We start from the raw sequence: 19999 nt of genomic DNA, 5'->3' as shown, positions 1-19999 counted from the left end.
ACATGAATGCTTGGGTGTAAGGTTGCTGAAACTCCCATTGAACCCAACTTAAAACTTCAACCTGCTAAGGCCAAGAACCTGGTAGAAAGGGAGAAATATCAAAGGTTTGTGGGTAGACTTATCTATCTATCACATACTCGACCAGATATAGCCTTTGTTGTAAGTGTTGTAAGTCAATTTATGCACTCACCTGGTTCACAACATTTTTGAAGCTACCTACAGAATTCTGCGGTACCTAAAGGGAACCCCCTGGAAAAGGTCTAATTTTTAGAAAACATGGTCATCTTCATGTAGAGGCTCATACAGATGCAGACTGGGCAGTCTGTATAATTGACAGAAGATCTACATCAGGGTACTACACCTTTGTGGGAGGTAATCTTGTTACTTGGAGGAGTAAGAAACAAAATGTGGTGGCTAGAAGCAGTGCTGAAGCTGAATTTAGTGCAGTTGCCCATGGCATTTGTGAGGTCATGTGGATAAAGAGGGTTCTATCAGACTTGAGGGTCTCCACTTCCCTACCAGTTAAAGTTTATTGTGATAATAAAGCTCATAATCCAGTTCTCCATAACAGGACGAAGCATGTAGAGGTGGATAAACACTTTATTAAGGAAAAAATTGATAATAGAGTAATTTGTATGTCCTACGTTCTAACATTTGACCAAGTGGCTAACATTCTTACAAAAGGATTACACAAAACTTAGTTTGAGAAACTTGTGAGCAAGCTTGCCATAGAAGATATCTTCAAGCCAGCTTGAGGGGGAGTGTAGAAATGGAAGTATTTCTTCTATAAAATATTCTTTGTATATCTTAGAAGTTATGTATATTCTGTGTATATTATGCTTTCCTTTTGTATTATTCTCTTCCTTTAAGAGAAAAGGGGAATTAACATGTAATCTTAAGAAATAGAGAAATATATTTCTCAGCTTTGTTTAGAATATGATAAAACCTTATTATGAATGTGCCTAAATTTAAAAAGTAGTAACAGAATTTCAAAGACCCAATCTGTATGTTTTTTATTTTCTCATCTTCAATTGTTCACTTCATCTCTAATTTTCCTTTTCCACAGAAAATTTGGAAAACACATTTAATTGTTAAATATAGAGAACTAAAATGGATCCAAAATAGTAACACAGAGCATGTATTCTATTTTTTATAATGCAATATCTTATTTGATAATATTAATATAAAAATAAAAAAAATAATTATATTATTATAATTAAATTAATACTATCAAGACAATATTCATCATATTGCTGGGATTGTAATATTAATGATAATAATTTATTAGTAATATCATTTAGATTATGAATAAATTAGATTTATAATATATCAATACAGTATTCATGATATTGTTAATGTTAATGATAATGATTAATGATATTGATTATTTATTTTAGTTATTTTTTATAATTTTTATTTTTATTTTTATTATTAGTCAATGTTATATTTATTTAATTTATGTAGATTTTACTTTCTATTAATATTTTTACTACTAATACTAATATTATTCATATTTATATTTTACAATTTATTTATTATTTTCAAATTTTCAAATTTATTTTTTTGTATTTATATTGATATTAAGATAAGCACAATTAATATTGATTTGGTCAAATTAGGGCCCATTTTGGTTCTCTTTTCATTCTCAATTTTCTATTATCATTTTTATGATTTCGAAAACAAAAATGGAAAATGGTGTTTGATTGCTTGTTTTTTATTTTAAAATTTTGAAAGTTGTCAGGACCCTAGTCCTAACTAATGTTTCCTTCGAAATCTATCCATAAAAGCTTCGACTGTCTGGTAACCTTCAGCCATGAAGAAAATCTGAAAAGAGCTAGATTTGAAGTCGAGAAATTGTTATTCAGATACCAAATGGCAGGACTCTAGTCTTAACTAATGTTTCCTTCGAAGATAGAAATGGAATTGACATGACCATTATATCCTTCGTCATATTTAAGACTTTCTCACCAAGTTTTATTTGGTTTTTCTATCTCTCTCTCTCTCTCTCGCTAAAACTCCATTTTGTTCACTCACTTCATAGGTGCACATATTGCTTTTTTTCTCACATATTCAACCTTATCTTAATCACAATCCCTGCACCTTATTTTCAATAGCCCCACTCTAACCTTATTATGTATAATCTCATTTCTCATCTTGTCTTTTCTTGTTTGTTCGAATTTTCACTATAATATTCTCGGTTCAGCTATGCTCACATGTTGGTGCTTAATAGCGCAATTTTTTGGGTTATAGGACAAATATGGTCTTACAGTCATTCAACAAAGTTTCCTTTTCTAGCTCTATTTTAACTATTCTTCCTTTATTCTATGAGCAACATCCTCCTTAATTTTTCCTTCTTTTTAAACGATATATCCAAGATATCGAAGTTGATATTCTTTTTTAAATATCTACATTTTGATTTTTACTGATCTTACATTCCACATACTTAGGTGTTGATTTACTTAATTTGAAAGCTTTGGATTCTAAGGTATTTTTCCATAAATCAAGTTTATTATTCACTCTTTCTTTGGTCTTATTTACCAAGACAATATCATTTGCAAATTTCTTGTATCAAGACACTACTACTTAGATGTTTGGTGTGAGTTTACCCATCACATGAGCTAAGAGGTAAGAGCTCATTGCAGATCCTTGTTGTAATCCAATTGTAATAGCAAAAGTTTTAGCATCATCTCCATTACAAGTCCTAACACAAGTTTTTTCTTGATGATGTATGTCTTTATAACTTGCATATTAGCTATCCAAATTTGTTCTTCTCCACCTTCCACATGACTTTTTTTTTTTTTTTAAAGACTGTCATAATAGTCTATAAATATCATATGCAATTTCTTTTGTTTATCTCTAGACCTTTCCATTAGACGTCTAAGTTGGTAGCTTTTGTTGTTGACCTACTAAAGATCTTGGTTTCTTTCTTTAACTTCATTCAATTACTCTCCCAAAGTCTCATAGTGTGGCTTTTTAGTTTGATCCCTCTATAATTTTCACAACATTGATCATCTCCTTTATTCTATCTACCTTCATTCAATTTTATTCTTAATGTGGTTATAAAAAAAATCACGTTTCACTAAATATCTACCAAACATTTAGCATTTATTTACAAATTATGTCTAGTTTATTCTTTTCTTTCTAAATTTTATTTAGTTGGGATCTCATTCATATTTAAATATCTATCTATTTCTGGTTCATATAATTTATTTAACCCATGTTGAATTTACCCCCAAATTATTTTATTGTACCCTAAATGTAGAAAGATGTATGTATGTCAAAAAATATTCAAATGTGGAATTGTTTACTTACACAAATTTTTACACTATCAGTTTCTGTTTCCAATAATTTTTGTTGTTTTTTACAATTTGCATCCTGTTTTCAAAATATTCCAATTTCCAAGCTAACTGAAACAACACATCTGGAAAGAAAATTTGATCCTTCTTGTTGACAACTTGACCTTTACATTTATCATGGGTCAATTATTCTAGTTATGGATCTGCATGTTATTCACTCCCCTGAAGAGGACTCGAGGATAACTGTTTCATGTAGACTGATGGTTAAGTTTTTGGTACCTTGGTGCATATGGCTTCTTTTTATTGACTTTGGTTGCTAGTATAAATGGCCTGGGAGTGAGAAAAGTTTTCTTTAATTCTGCTAGAAGTTACGGTTTAACTAGGAGGTACACGAGAGGGTGTAAACAGGAATGTCAAGTGAGAGCTCATAACTTCTAGTAGTTCATAGGTGACATACCACAGGTTCAGAAAACTTGGATAAGGCTGCATCCATATATTGCCCAAGAATGACTGTTAAATTGTCCTATACAATACTAAGAACCATTCAGAAAGGGTGTCCCCAGTACACAAGGCTCTCCACTTTGCAAGGGTTATGGAAGGGTCATTATGTATGCAGCTTTACTCTTACCATAGTGGCATTACAGTCACAAAGGTGAAACCGGTGGACCTTATAGTCACAAAGGAATTCCTAGGTAGTTCACTGAGAATGTTTGTAAGATCAGGGGGAAAAATAAAAAAACTTCATCCATAATGTAACTATGGGCTGTATTCTATTGTTAATTATAAATTACCAATATATCCTTCACTGTCAAACTTATAGATTATAATCTGTCCAGCAACTTACCTGCTTCATTAATGTGATAGAATATGGGACCCTGAATGCAAAAACTACCATGGACACCTTTTATATAACAAGGCTTCATCATTTTTGCGGAGCCCATAGTAAGACGGTTGCAACCCTTTCGAACTTGTGCAACTATTTGATGAACACGGAATGAATGGGTTCCAATTTGAAGATGTAAGATACTTTATTATTTGTTCTTTATTCTTCAACCTTTAAATTCCATTTTCTTGTGGTTTTGTTGCTTCTGGAAGTAGGGTACTTCTTAAATCTTCCAACAATTTGAGTCATGTCTTTATTACAAAATCATGTATAGGAAATATCTGCTTCTTTGAGTCGCTCTTCAAATTTTCTCTCCTCTTTGTAAGATACTTCAATCATGACAATTATTATGTATTGGAAGTATCTGCTTCTTGAGTTACTCTGGTAAGAGACTTCAATCACGACAACTACCATGTTCTGCCTTCATTTTGTGTGCGGTACCTTGAAGTTGGCTTTGTTTACCATTTTAATTACATGTTAATTTTTCCCCTTATCTTTAACTAGTTTTTCTACTGATCTCAGGGCATCTTTCTAAATGTTGTTAGTGGGGTGGCACTGACCGAAACTGCCGGTGATCTTGCTATAGCAGCTGCTATTTGCAGTAGGCATGTGTTCTTCCATTTTCTTCATTTCAAAGAAAGCATTGGCATTCATTATCTTTGTCAAACATGCTTTTCCTTTCGGTGTGTTTTTTCTTTCACTTGGTACAAACAATGTAAATGTTATCATGGGTTCGACAAAATGTTATTTGTTTAATTTTTATGTTTCTTGGTTTACAGCTTGATGTAATTTGGTTTTGTGGGGGCCAATTGGTTATCTGACCACCTATGGTGGTTAAGATGTTGAAAAAATTTGCAAGCACGCCTAATTACAGCAACCACTGCTGCCATTGGTTATCTAATGGCAGCAGTGGCTGTTGTAATCAGGCGTGCTTGCAAATTTTTTTAACATCTTAACCATCATAGTTTGGTTTTATTAGGCTGAAGAGGAAGTTTAGATTGTTTTTGTACTTCTAGTGGATGGAGTAATCACCTTTGTACTTCTAGTGTTGAAGGTATTCCTCCATGTCATAGGCTCTTAGCCACTGTAAAGCCCAAATAAAGGAAAATGATTGTGGTAGGTAGGTGTCAGCTAGCCATAAAAATTGTTGGAATTCTCATCTCAAATTCTGGACAAAATATGATTGAAGACTTGTGATGTTATTGTTGTTTGGTAGCTTTTTAGCATTATCTGCCAAATTCTATATTCTTAGCAATACCAACCAGTGTTCTAAAATACGCTAGGCACTAGTCGGGTGCCAGATGAGGGCCTAGCGCCTAGGGTGCCTAGGCGGCGCCTAGGAAAAATGTTTTTTTTTTTAATTTTAGCAAGCAGCAAGATGGCTTGCTGGCTGCTGCTTGTAGAGTAAGGACAAAGATGACTCAACAAGGAGCAAGGAGGAAGATGGCCATATGTACCAGAGGAAGAAGAGCGAGAACTGGCTGGGAGAGAACGGCGAGAGAGAGAAAGAAACGATGAGATCGACAGCGACGACAAGTCCGACGAGAGAGAGTGAACGTGAAAGCGGTGAGAGAGAGTAACGACAAGAAAGAGAGAGGGAATGATAATCGGCCCAAGCCGTGCACGACCCAGGCTACCTAGGTGCCGATCAGACCCGATTAATCGGGCACCTAGGGGTACCAATTTGGCCTGAATAGCAGTGGCCAAGGGTTGCCTAGCACCTAGGCGACCGCCTTTTAGAACACTAATACCAACAATTAGATGGTATCCTGTTTCAACATGGAAAGAGAGGGGGGGGGGGGGGGGGGTGCATGCAATTCTTACTAATAGCCAAGAGTAGTGGTGCTTAGGACGAATTTATGTCAAATCTTTGGTTCTTAGGTAGTGCATAATAATCTCTTACACATAGTCGTTATACATTTGTTTATGTGAGAATGGAATAATCTTTGTCCTTCTCATTATGATACAGCCCTAGTTATAGGGTTGAGTATTTACAACTGAGGAAAGATTACAACAACACAACTTAGGAAAGTATCCTAAACTGGAATTAAGAAACTATCCTAAACTGAATTTAGAGATTTCTAAAAAACACAAGATTAGCTTCCAATACTCTTTACACACATTAAGGCAGCTTTCCTTTTCTCTTTCTCTTGAGCTTCTTACGGGAATCAACAGTTTCAGTTTTGGGTTTAACCAAATGCCTTAGCCTTAGGTATCGAATTGCAAGCAAGCCTGACTTTATGTAAACTCTGAATTTCAGGCCCATTGTCAATCCTGTTTCAACCTTTCCAAATTGAAGCATGTTTTTGTGGCTAATTCCTGTATTGCTTCTTTGGTCTTTCTTTTTTTGGTTGTTATTCATCTTTTTATAGCTTAGTTTCTGTTTTAGATCCATAAAACATTTGATTAATTTGTTTTCCAGTTTCTTGGAATTTCCAATACCAAATAATGTAGCATTCATTGGAGAGATTGGCCTTGCTGGTGAGCTTCGCACGGTAAGTGTATACTTCCCTTGTTATTTTGTGAAATTTTACTTTCAGTTTCAAATTCCTAGTTTCTGCATGACCTCTCCTTGTGGGCTGTGTGTAATCTTTGTTTGTGATGATAGTTTGTCCTTCAACTTTACAAGCCAATTTACTTGCTTCTAGGCATATTCTTCAAAAGATTATTTTTATGCCAAACCAGAACCTCCCTATGAAGTGTGAACCAATATGCTAAATATAGTTTCATATCTACACATTGGGTAATTTGCTTGTTCAACATCTCCAATGTGTCCATACATGTATATGTGTGTGTGTATTGTTAACTTGTAAACCATCAAAGGCAAGATTTTCTTATGTGAAAAGACATGTTTAGTGCAGAAAACATTAGGGAGAAGAACTAATTGAATTTTATTGAATCCGAGTACGGGTATTTATACAAGTACAAAATATTTATACTATCTCTTAGAAAATAGGAATAAATTCAAATTTAGATAACAATAACGGATATTTGAAATGCTGAATTATCTTCCTCTTTCAAGCTTTATCATTTTCTTGAATTTTGGAGCTTATTTTATCTTCTATGCTGCCTCATCTTTTAAATCTTGAATTCTTTCAACCACCCTATCTTTTCTTTTTAAACTTAAACATCCAATCTGCCATCTTTATGATCTCCGACAATATTCTCATAATCTCTACATTTAGCAATAATTTTTTTTCTGTTGTAGCCTTGGAAAATTTTACATCTTGAATTTTCATTTTTTCTGATTCCATATTTTCTAGTTAAATTGAGAGTAGGTGTACAACATGAAATACATTTTTATGAGCTATGATTTAGTAATGGATCTTTCAAGAAGCACAATAAGTGGTGTTGCCAGGGAGAATATTGTAGTAAAGGCAATTGAAGAGTACTCTATTACATATAGAATCAAGATGACTACTGGAAAGTAATATATTTGTAATAACCTGCACTAATGCCTATTCTAAATTGAAGTTTAAGGCATGCTCAAAGGTAATTTGAGGATTAAGGCGGATCACCAAAGGTCAAACTTGGTAATCTTTTAAAAATCTTGAAGCACTAAGAAACTTAAGCATTAAAAGTTTGGGTCCAAAGCAGGAAATTAATAAATGGCAAGACTCATTGTAAGGGCATTTAGGGAAATGCAAGAAATGAAATGAATTCATGTGAAATTGTGGAAGGTTATTGTTAGAACTCAATTCTGACAAGAGATTCTCTCGCAATTCAATGGGAATTACGCAGGAATTGAGGGTTCGAATGAGAGAATAGAAGAATAGAGGGAGAGATTGAGAGAAGTTTAGAGGGAAAACATAATCAACGATTTTCCTTTCATGCCTCATATGGGTCGCGGGACTTGGTTTATATACCAAGCCTTGGTGCCACATTTGAATTACAATCACAATTTGAATTATTCTCTAACTACCTCCTAATCTTATTACAATAATATCTAGCCTCCCTTGTACAATAATGCCCTCTTCTACTCCCACCTTAATGTTCCTAACTACAGAACCATGACAATTGCCCCCCTGCTTGAAACACTACTTGTCCTCAAGTTAGTCAAAGTAGCCCGATTGCCCTAGGAAATTGCTTTAGGAAATCAGGCAAGTACTCACATGTATTGTTCTTTGGATGGAGGTTGGACCAGCGCACTAACACTTGTGTAATTGGCATCTTCTGTTTGTAGATAACCCTTCTTCCCATAGTAGCTATAGGTTTCGCCATTTGTTGGCTATTCTAGGCTGCTGGAGGTAGGGTGGAACTCACCGAGTTGGTGCCAATTGAGGGTTTAAGGAAGGACACATGGAATACGGGGTGGATGGAGGATCCCTTTGGAAGCTGTAACCTGTAGGCAGCCTTTCCCACCTACTCAATCACTTCATAAGGACCATAGAATTTGGGGTTGAGCTTGTTTACCTTATGGGGCGATATGATGTTCACCCGGGCTTGCCTCAACTTCAAGTATGCCTTGTCCCCAACAGAGAAAGTCCTCGCACTCCTCTTTGTATCAGCGAACTATTTCATCCAGTTCTGTGCACTAGCTAACTCCTTTAGAGTGTGCACCATCTGCTATTGTTGGACCAAATAGTCATCCACTGTGGCCACTAGGTTGTGGCCCCTGCCCACTAGTAATTGAGGTGGTTAGTACCCAAAGAATGCTTCGAATGGTGTTATTTTCAGGGAGTGATAGCTGGTGTTGTACCACCATTGTGCTAAAGGGAGCCATTTATGCCAACCGGTTGGATACATTAAGCACACACACCTTAAATAGGTTTCTAAGCACTGATTTACTCGCTCCATTTACTACCCATCGGTCTCCAAATGATAGGAAGAAGACATATGCAGTTGGGTTCCTAGGGACTTCATGAGCTCTTTCCATAGCAAGCTTGTGAAAACCTTATCCCGATCTGAAACAATCACCTAAGGCAACCCATGTAGCTTACCAACCTGATCTAGAAACACCCTAGCCACCTCTTGTGCAATAAAGGGGTGAGATAGGCTCAAGAAATGAGCGTACTTCGTGAGTCTGTCAACCACAACCAGCACACAATCCCTACCTTCTGACTTTGGCAGCCCTTTCACAAAGTGCATGCTAATGTTGGTCCACGCCTGATCTAGTATAGGTAGGGGTTGTAGCAGCCCGGGAGGGTGGATGTTTTCATGTTTGCATCTGCTACAAATATCACATGCCTTCACATAATCTTTCGCTACCTTCTTCAACCCTGGCCAATAAAACAATTGTTTCACCCTGTTATAGGTATTTACCTCCCTCGAGTGGCCACCCACAAAAGAGTCATGTAGAGCCTTCAACACTCCTCTCTTAAGGGATTCTTCCTCCCCAATCACCAACCTCTCTTTATACCTTAACAACCCATTTTTGTGAGTGAAGCCCGATCTACTATCAAGGTCAATAGTGAGTTGCTCCATTAGTGTTTTAGTCCACTCCCCTTGACTATAAGTGGAGGTTACTTCCATGAACCAATCAAGTGTTAAGGCATTAATAGTAGTTGTTCCCCCATCCTCCAAGCACCAGGAAAGATCATTTGCAACCTTATTCTAGTTAGAAGAGGATATTTGGTGTGTAATATGGCTTGCGAATCACTCACAGCCTTCTTGATTATATTTATTTACAAGAACCTCAGTCAACTCCCTTAATTTTAGGGATTGACTGATCTAAATACAACAAGTAGTATCATCTAAATACGGCAAGTAATCAGCTAATTACAAGGAATATTTACAGGAAATATTAACACATATCAACACTCCACCTCAAGTTGGTGCATATATGTCATATGCATCTAGGTTGTCACATATATATGATACTTTCGATCCCTAAGAGACTTAGTAAAAATATCCGTCAGTTGATCACTAGAGTTCACAAAGGAAGTAGTGACTTCTCCATATTGAATTTTCTCACGAATGAAGTGACAGTCAATCTCTATATGTTTGGTCCACTCATGAAATATTGAATTGGAAGCAATGTGTAAGGCTGTTTGATTATCACAGATGGGCTTCATAGGGCCTATTTTGCAGAACTTTAATTCTTGAAGCAGTTGTTTCAACCAAACAAGCTCACATGTGGCAAGGGCCATGGCTCGATATTCTGCTTCTGCACTTGACCTGTCGACCACACTCTATTTTTTGCTTTTCTAAGATATGAGATTCCCCCTAATGAGAACACAGTACCCAGAAGTTGATCTCCTATCATTCAGAGAGCCTGCCCAATCTACATCTATATATGCCATAATATCAGTATGGCCCTTATCTCCATAAACTAAGCTTTTGTCAAGGAAAGCCCTTAATATACCTCAAGATTCGAATTACTGCATCCCAATGACTATCATGAGGAGAATTGAGAAACTGACTTACAGTTCTAACAACAAAAGATATATCCGGCCTAGTCATAGTGAGGTCATTTAGCTTTCCCGCCAGCCTCCGATATTTGCCAAGGTTTGAATAGGGCTCCCCCTGATCCAATAGAAGTTTAACATTCAGATCCATGGGAGTATCGACTGGTTTGTAATCTAGCATCCCAGTTTCTTCCAAGATATCAAGAACATACTTTCTCTAAGTAATGGCAATGCCAATTTTTGATTGGGCTACTTCAATTCCAAGAAAATAATGCAGTCGTCCCAAGTCCTTAATTTGAAAATGTTGAAATAAGTGTTGTTTAAGACCTTTGATGCCTTCATGATCATCTCCTGTAATAACAATATCGTCCACTTAGACCACAAGATAGATACATTGATTTGAAGACGAGTGTTTGTAAAACACAGAGTGATCTACCTCACTACGAATCATGCCAAACTGCTATATAACTTTACTGAACTTGCCAAACCATGCCCGGGGGGATTGTTTAAGACCATAGAGAGACTTATTGAATCAACAAACAGGACTTGACTCCCCCCTGAGCAACAAACCCAGGTGGTTGCTCCATGTAGACTTCTTCCTTCAAGTGACCATGCAAGAAGGCATTTTTAATATCCAATTAATGAAGAGGCCAATGATGCATGGCAGCCATAGAGAGGAAAAGACAAACAAACGTCATCTTGGCAACTGGGGAGAAGGTATCATCATAATTAAGGCCAAAGATTTGTGTATAGCCTTTAGCCACAAGGCGAGCTTTCAGGCAGTCGATCTGGCCATTAGGGCCCACTTTGACCGTAAATACCCAGCGACAACCAACTGTAAACTTCCTAGGAGGGGATGGAACAAGAGTCTATGTGTGATTGGAATCCAAGGCCACCATCTCATCAATCATAGCCTGTCGCCAAGCTGAATGAGAAAGTGCTTGCTGGACAATTTTAGCAATAGAAATGGATGACAAGGCAAACACAAAGGCATAATGGGATGATGATAAACGATGATAGCTAAGGAAATTATAGATGGGATGAGAATTACGAATAGAGTGTGTACCTTTACAAAGAGAAAGGGGCAGGTCAGCGGAAGGCTCAAGCAGATCCAGAGCATGTGGAGACGTTGGAGCAGAAGATGAATCAGGTGGATCTAGAGAAAGAACAGCCTCTAGACATGGATGTTGTGACCGACGTTGATAGGTGATAATTGGGCAAGGTGAGGACTGTCTTGGTGGAGTCAAGGATTTAGGTAAAGAGGGACCTGAAGGAGTAGAGATAGGTAGACTAAGGTAAGGAACTAGTAAGAGCTGAGAGACGGAGTTAGGTTCCACTTGTGAGGGGAAGTGGGGAGTACTCTCAAAGAAGGTGACATCTGCAGACATGTAAAATCGATGTGTGGAAGGAGAATAACACCGATACCCTTTTTGAACCTAAGAATTCCCAAGAAAGACGCACTTGATAGCACGAGCCGACAATTTATTAAGACTTGGAGAGAGATCACATACAAAACACATGGAACCAAAAATACAAGGGGGAACAGTGTAAAGGGGCTCCTTAGAAAACAAAAGAGAATAAGGTACTTTGTTATTCAACACAGAGAATGGCATGTGATTTATTAAGTAGCCAACAGTGAGGACAACATCACCCCAAAACTTTAAAGGAACATTAGCATGTAATAAAAGAGTGTGAGCAGTTTCAATAATATGACGATGCTTCCTCTCTGCTATGTCATTTTGTTGTGGAGTGTGTGGACAAATGGATTGATGAACCATGCTGTGAGATGCCATAAAGATTTGAAAGAAGCAGAAAAATATTCTTTTGCATTATCACTCCTTAAAATGGGAATAGGATGTCCAAACTGAGTTAAAATTTCATTGTAAAAGTTATGACATATAGTAAATAACTCTAAATGTTCTTTCATTAAAAATATCCAAGTGCATCTGGAAAAGTCATCTATGAAAGTAACAAAGTACCGATAACCTAAGACTAGACTGACACGACTAGGACCCTAAACATCAGTATGAACAATGTCAAAGGGTACTTTACTAGACTAACCTTTTCTTGGAAACGATGCATGAATATGTTTTCCAAGCTGACACGACTCACTCTAAGGACTGTAAAAGAGAGAGATGAAGGACCATCTTCTTTAGTTTATCTAGACTCGGATGACCCAGACGATGGTGGAGCAGACTAGGAGACTTCGTGATAGCACATATGGTAGAGGATGGAGGCTGTAGATAATAAAGTTGACGTGATTCAGATCATGCACCAATCGTTTGTCCCGTACTCCGATCCTATATAAGAAAGGAATCAACAGTAAAGAGTGCGAGTAAGTTAACTGACATAAATTAAATTAAAGGGACAACCAAGTATAAAAAGAACATTATTTAAGGATAGAGTTGAGATAGATTTGGCTTGAACAACACCAGTGGCGTTAGCTTTAGAGCCATCAGCAAGGGCGATGTGATGTGGTGTCTTGGGAGATAATGAATTTGAGAAAATGGAAGGATTACCAGCTATGTGATTGGAAGCACCAGAGTCCAAAATCCAGGAACCAACAGACGAAGAATGAGAGAGACAAACTGTGAAATTACTAGTATGAGCTACAGTGGCTGAGGAGGAAGTTTGACGTGCTTCCTTAAGCTAAAGATATTCCTTAAATTCAGTGTCTGATAAAACATTCTGACCATCATTCCCAGTCTCAGTCTACTTCTCATTACCCAACGCTTGAGATTGAATCACATTGGACGATTACCAATGCCACAACCACCTCTACCATTACCCCAACCACGGCCTCAACCTCCCCGTTCAGCCAAATTAGAGACAAAGGCTAAGGATTCTAAAACTATTTGAGAACCAAATCCCGATGTTGCCTCCGAAGAAAGAACTTGAAATAACCGATCAATGAGGTCCTCCACCATAGGGATATTAAGATTAGTCAGAACTTGGTTTCGAACAGATTCAAAATCTTTGTGAAGACCGTGGAGAACAAAGACCATATACATTTTGTCAAGCTTGTCTAACACCTTTTCGAGGGTATCTTCTGTCAATCTCAATTTGATCTCTTCAATAGTAGATTGTGCTTTGTTCAGATATGAAGGTAAGTCATGTTCTGTCATCTGAAGCATTGTTAGGTTATGAACTAAGTCATACAGACATTGTATGTCATTAGAGTAGATGCTCCGAGCTTTTTTCCATATATCATAGCATGTTTTATAAGACTGGAAGTACACCAACAGTTTGGGATCAATGGATTGCCATAATAAAAAGACTAACTGATAATCAACCCGCTGCCATTATTCTCTCTCATTATCAGGAATGTCTTTCACCTGTTTAGTAAGGTGTTCAAAGAGTTCTTGGCCTAAAAAACAAATATCAATAACAGCATGCCAATCCAATAAATTCTTTCCATTGAGTTTTTCTGACGTTATAGTGGGATTACTAGAGAAGGCAAGGGAGATGAGTCCCTTCTTTGGTGTTTTAGAAGTGAATGATAAAGTTTCTGGTGCGGAAGCCAAGGGAGGAGATGATGGAGATCTGACCCACGAAGACAGAGACCTGTGATTGGAGATTTGACCCTTGGAAGAGGACCAGGAGGTGTCGACGAGTCAGACGGGATTGGCAGCGTGGCGTTCTAGCAATGAGAAGGCAGCGCGTGGCTCTCACTTGCTGACAAGAAAGGAGGCACACGACAGCGCCTGGAGGGCTTTTTGGCGACGGGACTTCGGTAGGGTCAGCCGGAATCACTAAGGCATACGATCGGGACCTTCACTTGGACAGTTAAAGGTGTTTGGATAGCAGATCTAGCCTTGGACAAAGGCTAGTCGTGCATGAGAGATGAGGGAGACTAGCTGCTAGGGATTTTGCAGCCCTAGGATGAACTTGCTCTAATACCAAGTTAGAAGAAGATATTTTGTGTGTAATATGGCTTGAGAATTACTCACAGCCTTCTTGATTATATATATTTACAAGAACCTCAATCAACTCCCTTAATTTTAGGGATTGACTGATCTAAATACAGTAAGCAGTATCATCTAAATACGGCAAGTAATTAGCTAATTACAAGGAATATTTACAGGAAATATTAACGCATATTAACAATTCTCATAGCCTTTCCGGTATTGAATGACATAATCTAGCCCCATTAATTTTGATGTACCCTTTCTCTGGAGGTGGGTATGGAGTTTCTGTTGCAACAGAAACTTGAGGTTTTTGTGATTTGTCCTTATGATGAATTTGCCCCCCTCTAGGTAATGTCTCAACTTCTCTATTGCTATTAGGATAGCCAAGAGCTCCTTGTCATATACACTTAGACCCAAATGTTTAGGGGCTAAGGCTTGGATGATGAACACTAGGGGTCTGCCCCCTGCATCAAAACTACTCCCACTCCAAAATCACTTACATCTGTCTCCATTACAAACAGCTGATTGAAGTTAGGGAGACTTAGCGTGGGTACCTCACTCATGGTTGTTTTCAGCTTCCTAAAGGCTTCTTCAGTTTTATCACTCCGATGAAATCCCTCTTTCTTTAACAAATATGTCAATGGCTTGCTAATCATGCCATAATCCTTTACAAACCGCCCCAATAAGGCCCAAAAATCCCCTTAAGACTTTTACATTGGCAAGTCTTGGCCAAGCAGTTTTGGCTACTACTTATGGGGGTCTGTACTCATATCTGCACTAGAGATAATATCGCCAAGATACTCTACTTGGGGTTGTGCAAATGCACATTTAGACTTCTTAATGTACAACTTATTGAACCTGAGGACTTGTAGAGTGGTCCTTAAGCGCTCTATGTGTTGGGAGAAGGTAGGGTTGTACACAAGAATGTCATCAAAGAATACCAAAATGAATTAGCAAAGGTAAGGCTCAAATATTTAGTTCATAAGGGCATTGGTTAATCGAAAGGGCATTACCAAGAATTCGTAATGCCCTTGATGGATTCTAAATGCAGTTTTATGGATGTCATTAGGGTGCATACGAATCTGGTGATATCCAGATCTAAGGTCAAGCTTAGAAAAATGTTGGCTCCATATAATTCATCCAACAAATCTTCGATAATCGATATAGGGAATTTGTTCTTAATGGTAAGGGAATTGAGTTGGCGGTAATCAACACAAAACCACCAACTGCTATCTTTCTTTTTAACTAGGAGCAAGGGTGAGGCATAGGGGCTAGTACTTGGCCGAATGGTAAAGGAGTGTAACATTTCTTTAATCATTCGTTCAATTTTAGCTTTCTGTTTTGTGGCGTTATCTATAAGAATGGAGGTTAACTGGCTCAACATTGGGTTTCAAATTGATGGTGTGGTCTATAGGTCTTGGGGGTGGTAGAGCATTAGGTTCCTCAAACAAGTCCCCAAACTCATCTAAGAGTAAATTAAGAGAGTCCATTTAAGTTACCTCCCAAGGAGTGTTTGCTACATCCATGGAATTCAGCAAGAACGGCTCTCCTCTTTTTGTGTCTCCCTTTAATTCCACAACATGTATGGAGAAAAGTTGTGCCATTTGCGTCCACTTGTTCTTAAGTTGCTTATGCAACCTCTTGCCTGTGATCATTTTACAAGTCCCTGCCTGCCTCCACATTACCTGTAAGAGTCCTTCTCTTTCCCCCTTCTTGAATGTAGCTTCCATCTTATTAAAATCAAAATAAATGGGACTGACTTCTCTCATCCAATTAACCCCTAAGACCATGTCACATCCTCCTAACTTAAGAAGGTGTAAATCAGCCTCAAATTCTTCCCCCTGCATCTGCCAACAAAAGCCCACACACGCTGATTTACACAACACCTTCTGTCGATTAGCCACAGTGACCGATAGAGGATGAGTCCCTATGAGGCTGCACTTTAGCTTCTTGGTTGTTCCCTCATCCAGGAACCTATGGGTGCTTCCACTGTCAATGAGGATCATCAGACTATTCTCCCTTGCTCTGCCTTCCACCTTGATGATCTTGTTGGTTGTCGCTCCCCTTAGAGCATGCAGGGGATCTTCACATTCTCCTCTACTCCTTCCCTTGGATTGCCTTCCTTCTTTTCCTCCTCGACGTCTTCTTCAGTGCCATCCAATAGCAGCAGTTGTCGTTTACATTGATGGCCTGGTGTATACTTATCCCTGCATCTAAAACAAAGTCGGCCAACCTTCTTTGTTCTCTCAAATTTTCCCGCGAATGACTAGGAAGGAGCTAAAAGAGCCAACCCCTTACTGCTCTATCCCCGTGTTCCTCCTTCCTTGGTCCACCCACAGTTGCTTTGTTATTGGGGCACCACCTGCCACCCCTTGTTCACCCCTTTATGCTTCTTCACCAACACTTCCACAGTCATTTCCTACAACCTGGTCCACTCAGTGGCTTGTTGAACTATCGTTGGCCAGAACATCTTAACGGTGGGAGGGATCTCTTTGTTCAAGCCACCAATGAAGCTTGACACAAAGTATCCCTCGGTGAGAATGGGATTGGAAATTAGGATAAGGGCCTTCAACTTCTCAATCCTCTGCTAATAAGCTTGTACTGTTCCCCCTTGTTAAAGCTTATTGAATTCCTCCAAAACTCCCATTTTTCCCAAATCTTCCACATAGACCTTCCACAAATTCCTCCTTCATGCTTATCCAACCCTGGTACCATGCATCGCCCACATCGTTCAGGTAGGCCACTGCCACTGACACCTTTTGTTGTTCAGCCACACTATAAAGGCTTAACACCCTCTCATAACGCCTCACCCACTATAACGACTCGCTCCCACTTATGGGCGCCACCGGTAACTAATCGACCAGATTACTCACCCATTGAACCACAACTGAAGGGTTGGACTATGTTTCAACAAGAAACGCCCTAGGTGGGAACTAGGCTTCGTCTTTCCCTTCGCTCCACTCAGGAATCGGTCCCAACTCAAATAAGAAAACTCAGCGGACCGAGACCCGGAACCCGAGTGAGCTTCACCTCTCTCCAGCTCGCCTCATCGCAAGCCAAGGTGACCCAGGCACAAAGCTAGCATAACAACCACATCGCTGAGTATTGGGGGTTTATGAGAACATACCTCGCTGATCTTTACTCGGTCCGAAACTCGGCTTCTTCAACTAAGCCATATACCACAAACAATCTCACAATCATTTATCACACTACGATGATTTCAACAATTAAATACATTTAGTGCTCAATATCGTTTACATTCAATTACATGAATACATATAAAAAAAATTACAGGAGATTACACAACAACACATCTCGGGCAACAAGCTAATTGCCACAACAACCTCCCGGCACCATCAATGCTTGCATCTGGACTTGCATCATCTACACATGAGGTAAAACCTCATGAGTCATAAAGACTCAGTAAGGGTGCAATGCATGTAAATATGAGTATAATCATGTTTATGTATGCCAAATGCATGCAAATGAGGCTAGGCTTACACATCCTCACAACCCACTAAGGTTTGAGGCATCAACCTATCAGTCCCCATCACTAGTCCTCCATATGGCCATCGATCCACTAGCTCTTGCATCACACAAGATATAACCGCTACATACCAATGCAACATAAAAACATTATCAAACACATTTACCAACTTGCAAGGCCACCTCCACATGAGGCTGTCCCTTACCTGGCTCGAAGCCTTATCTGCCACGGCGAGAATTCCAGCCCGAACTCTGAGCTCTTTCTAGAATCACCATCTTCCCGGCCGAACCTAGATGCAAACACACACAAACCCAACTCCATTAACATCCGGCATTCAACCAATGCCCTCAACTACACCGTATACCGCAAAATCACTCGACAACAATTCAACAGAAACCACTCAACCATGGTCATAATCCAACAATAACCTATTCCACATTATCTCAAATAATAGAAATTAATTCGAAAAGAAATTTAATAAATTTACCTCAGTCAATTTAGAAACGAAAATCGGCCAACCGCCTATACCGGCATTGCCTCATTGACTGCCACCTTAAGCCCAAAATCCCATTCTCGAGCTTCTAATATGCTCCACAAGCCTCAAAATAATTTTTAGAACTTTCTAGATTTTTCTGAAAATTTTCTCCTATTTTCCCTCATTTTCCAGATTTGATTTTCTTTTCTTTTTATCATTTTTTTTTATTTCTTTCTTTCCCCCACTGTTCACCTTCTTCCTCGGTTCTTCGCTGCGCACGGCCACTGGCCGCGCCCGCCGCCGCCGGTCTGCAAGCCTTCGCCAGCCGTTGATGAGGGTAGCCTTGCCACCACCGGCCGCCTCCGCCACCGCACGAGCGCCATTGAAGGTTGCGCAACCACCACAGCCACCGCGAGCTGCCTCCCTTGCACGGCAGTTTCAGTGCTCCGCCATGGCCGATCGGCCAAGCCCTTGGCCGCCTTGCCGCGGCTGCCCACTGGTTCGCCGGACGCCCCTCGACGCTGCTGCTCCGTCCTGCTCGCCTTCGGCCACCGCAACCATGGCCGACTGCCTCGCGGTTGCTGCTCCAAACGTCGGCCATGGTAGCTACTGCCATGGCCGATCTTTCCTCTAACTCGAACCCTCACTGCTTTCTCTCTCTCCCTCGGCCATTGCTTGCCTTGGCCAAGCTCTCATGCGCCAGCTCTATCTCCCGATCTCTCTTACTCTGCTTCTCTGACTTGGCCATCAAACGGCAGCCATGGCCACAGCCGCATTGAGCTCTCTCTCGCTCTCTCTTTCCTTCTCTTTCCCGCGAGCTCTCTCACACTCTCGCGATTTCTCAAGCTTCGGGTCTTGGCTCCCTCGCAATCTCTCTTCTCCCTCTCTGCTTCATTGCATTTTAAATTTGAATTTTGATGGCAGCGAGCTTGCGGTTCCCTATATATATATATATATACACGCCTATATATATATAAATACATATATAAATTATTTAGACTCTTAATCCCCCAATTTCTTAATTATTTCACTTGGGATCTACTAATTACACTTAAGACTTTCAATAATATCATTTGGGCCCTCCAAGACCTAAATTAATTATTCTTAAGCCATTCAAAATCTCAATTTATTCGAAATTAATATACGACTTTTACTCGAAAATATCGATTTCGTCCCTACGCCCGCACGGGACATCTATTCGACCCGAAAACGCTTCAAGGCTACCTTACTCCGATAACCAAACCACCCCGAGGGTCCCCTCAGCTTCCAGGAGGTTCCCCTCCGATTATTCGGTATTAGCACCTACTCGGGCTTATACAGAATTTATTCCGAAAATTATTCCCGATCGGATTACTTCCAGCGCCATAAGCCTCGCTTCGAGACGCTCATCAATCCCTTGCCATCTTCCCTGGACATCCAAGTCCCGAGGCACTCCCTGCCGCCAATTCGATAATTTTTATTAATTAATTTATCGAGATTGACCCTTGGGCTTTCCGGACCACCCGAGATCCTTTCAAAATAATAAAAAATTATTTATTTTCAATACCATGTAATACCAGGGTATTACACCCACCACCTGGGATTATGGCCATCGAATAGAGGA

At 39.3% G+C, this 19999-nt stretch overlaps 1 protein-coding gene across 5 annotated transcripts in view; it reads left to right on the top strand.

Annotated features, from left to right (window-relative positions):
* The window catches only part of LOC127795430 (uncharacterized), a 109552-nt gene that overhangs the window by 85305 nt on the left and 4248 nt on the right, over nt 1-19999 (top strand). For 4 of the 5 annotated variants that reach the window (XM_052327089.1, XM_052327090.1, XM_052327088.1 and 1 more), the window contains 2 exons: nt 4702-4784; nt 6602-6674. In XM_052327089.1, coding sequence (XP_052183049.1) covers nt 4702-4784; nt 6602-6674 — 156 coding nt within the window. Of the gene's footprint in view, nt 1-4160; nt 4315-4701; nt 4785-6601; nt 6675-19999 lie in introns of those variants that run through there. The other variant, XR_008021797.1, reaches the window with a different exon arrangement.

The sequence above is a fragment of the Diospyros lotus genome, chromosome 2 (genome assembly GCF_014633365.1).
Source record: "Diospyros lotus cultivar Yz01 chromosome 2, ASM1463336v1, whole genome shotgun sequence".
Classification (NCBI taxonomy): Eukaryota; Viridiplantae; Streptophyta; class Magnoliopsida; order Ericales; family Ebenaceae; genus Diospyros; species Diospyros lotus.
The sequence above is the reverse complement of the archived record's forward strand: the minus strand, read 5'-3'. Positions and strand labels throughout refer to the sequence as shown.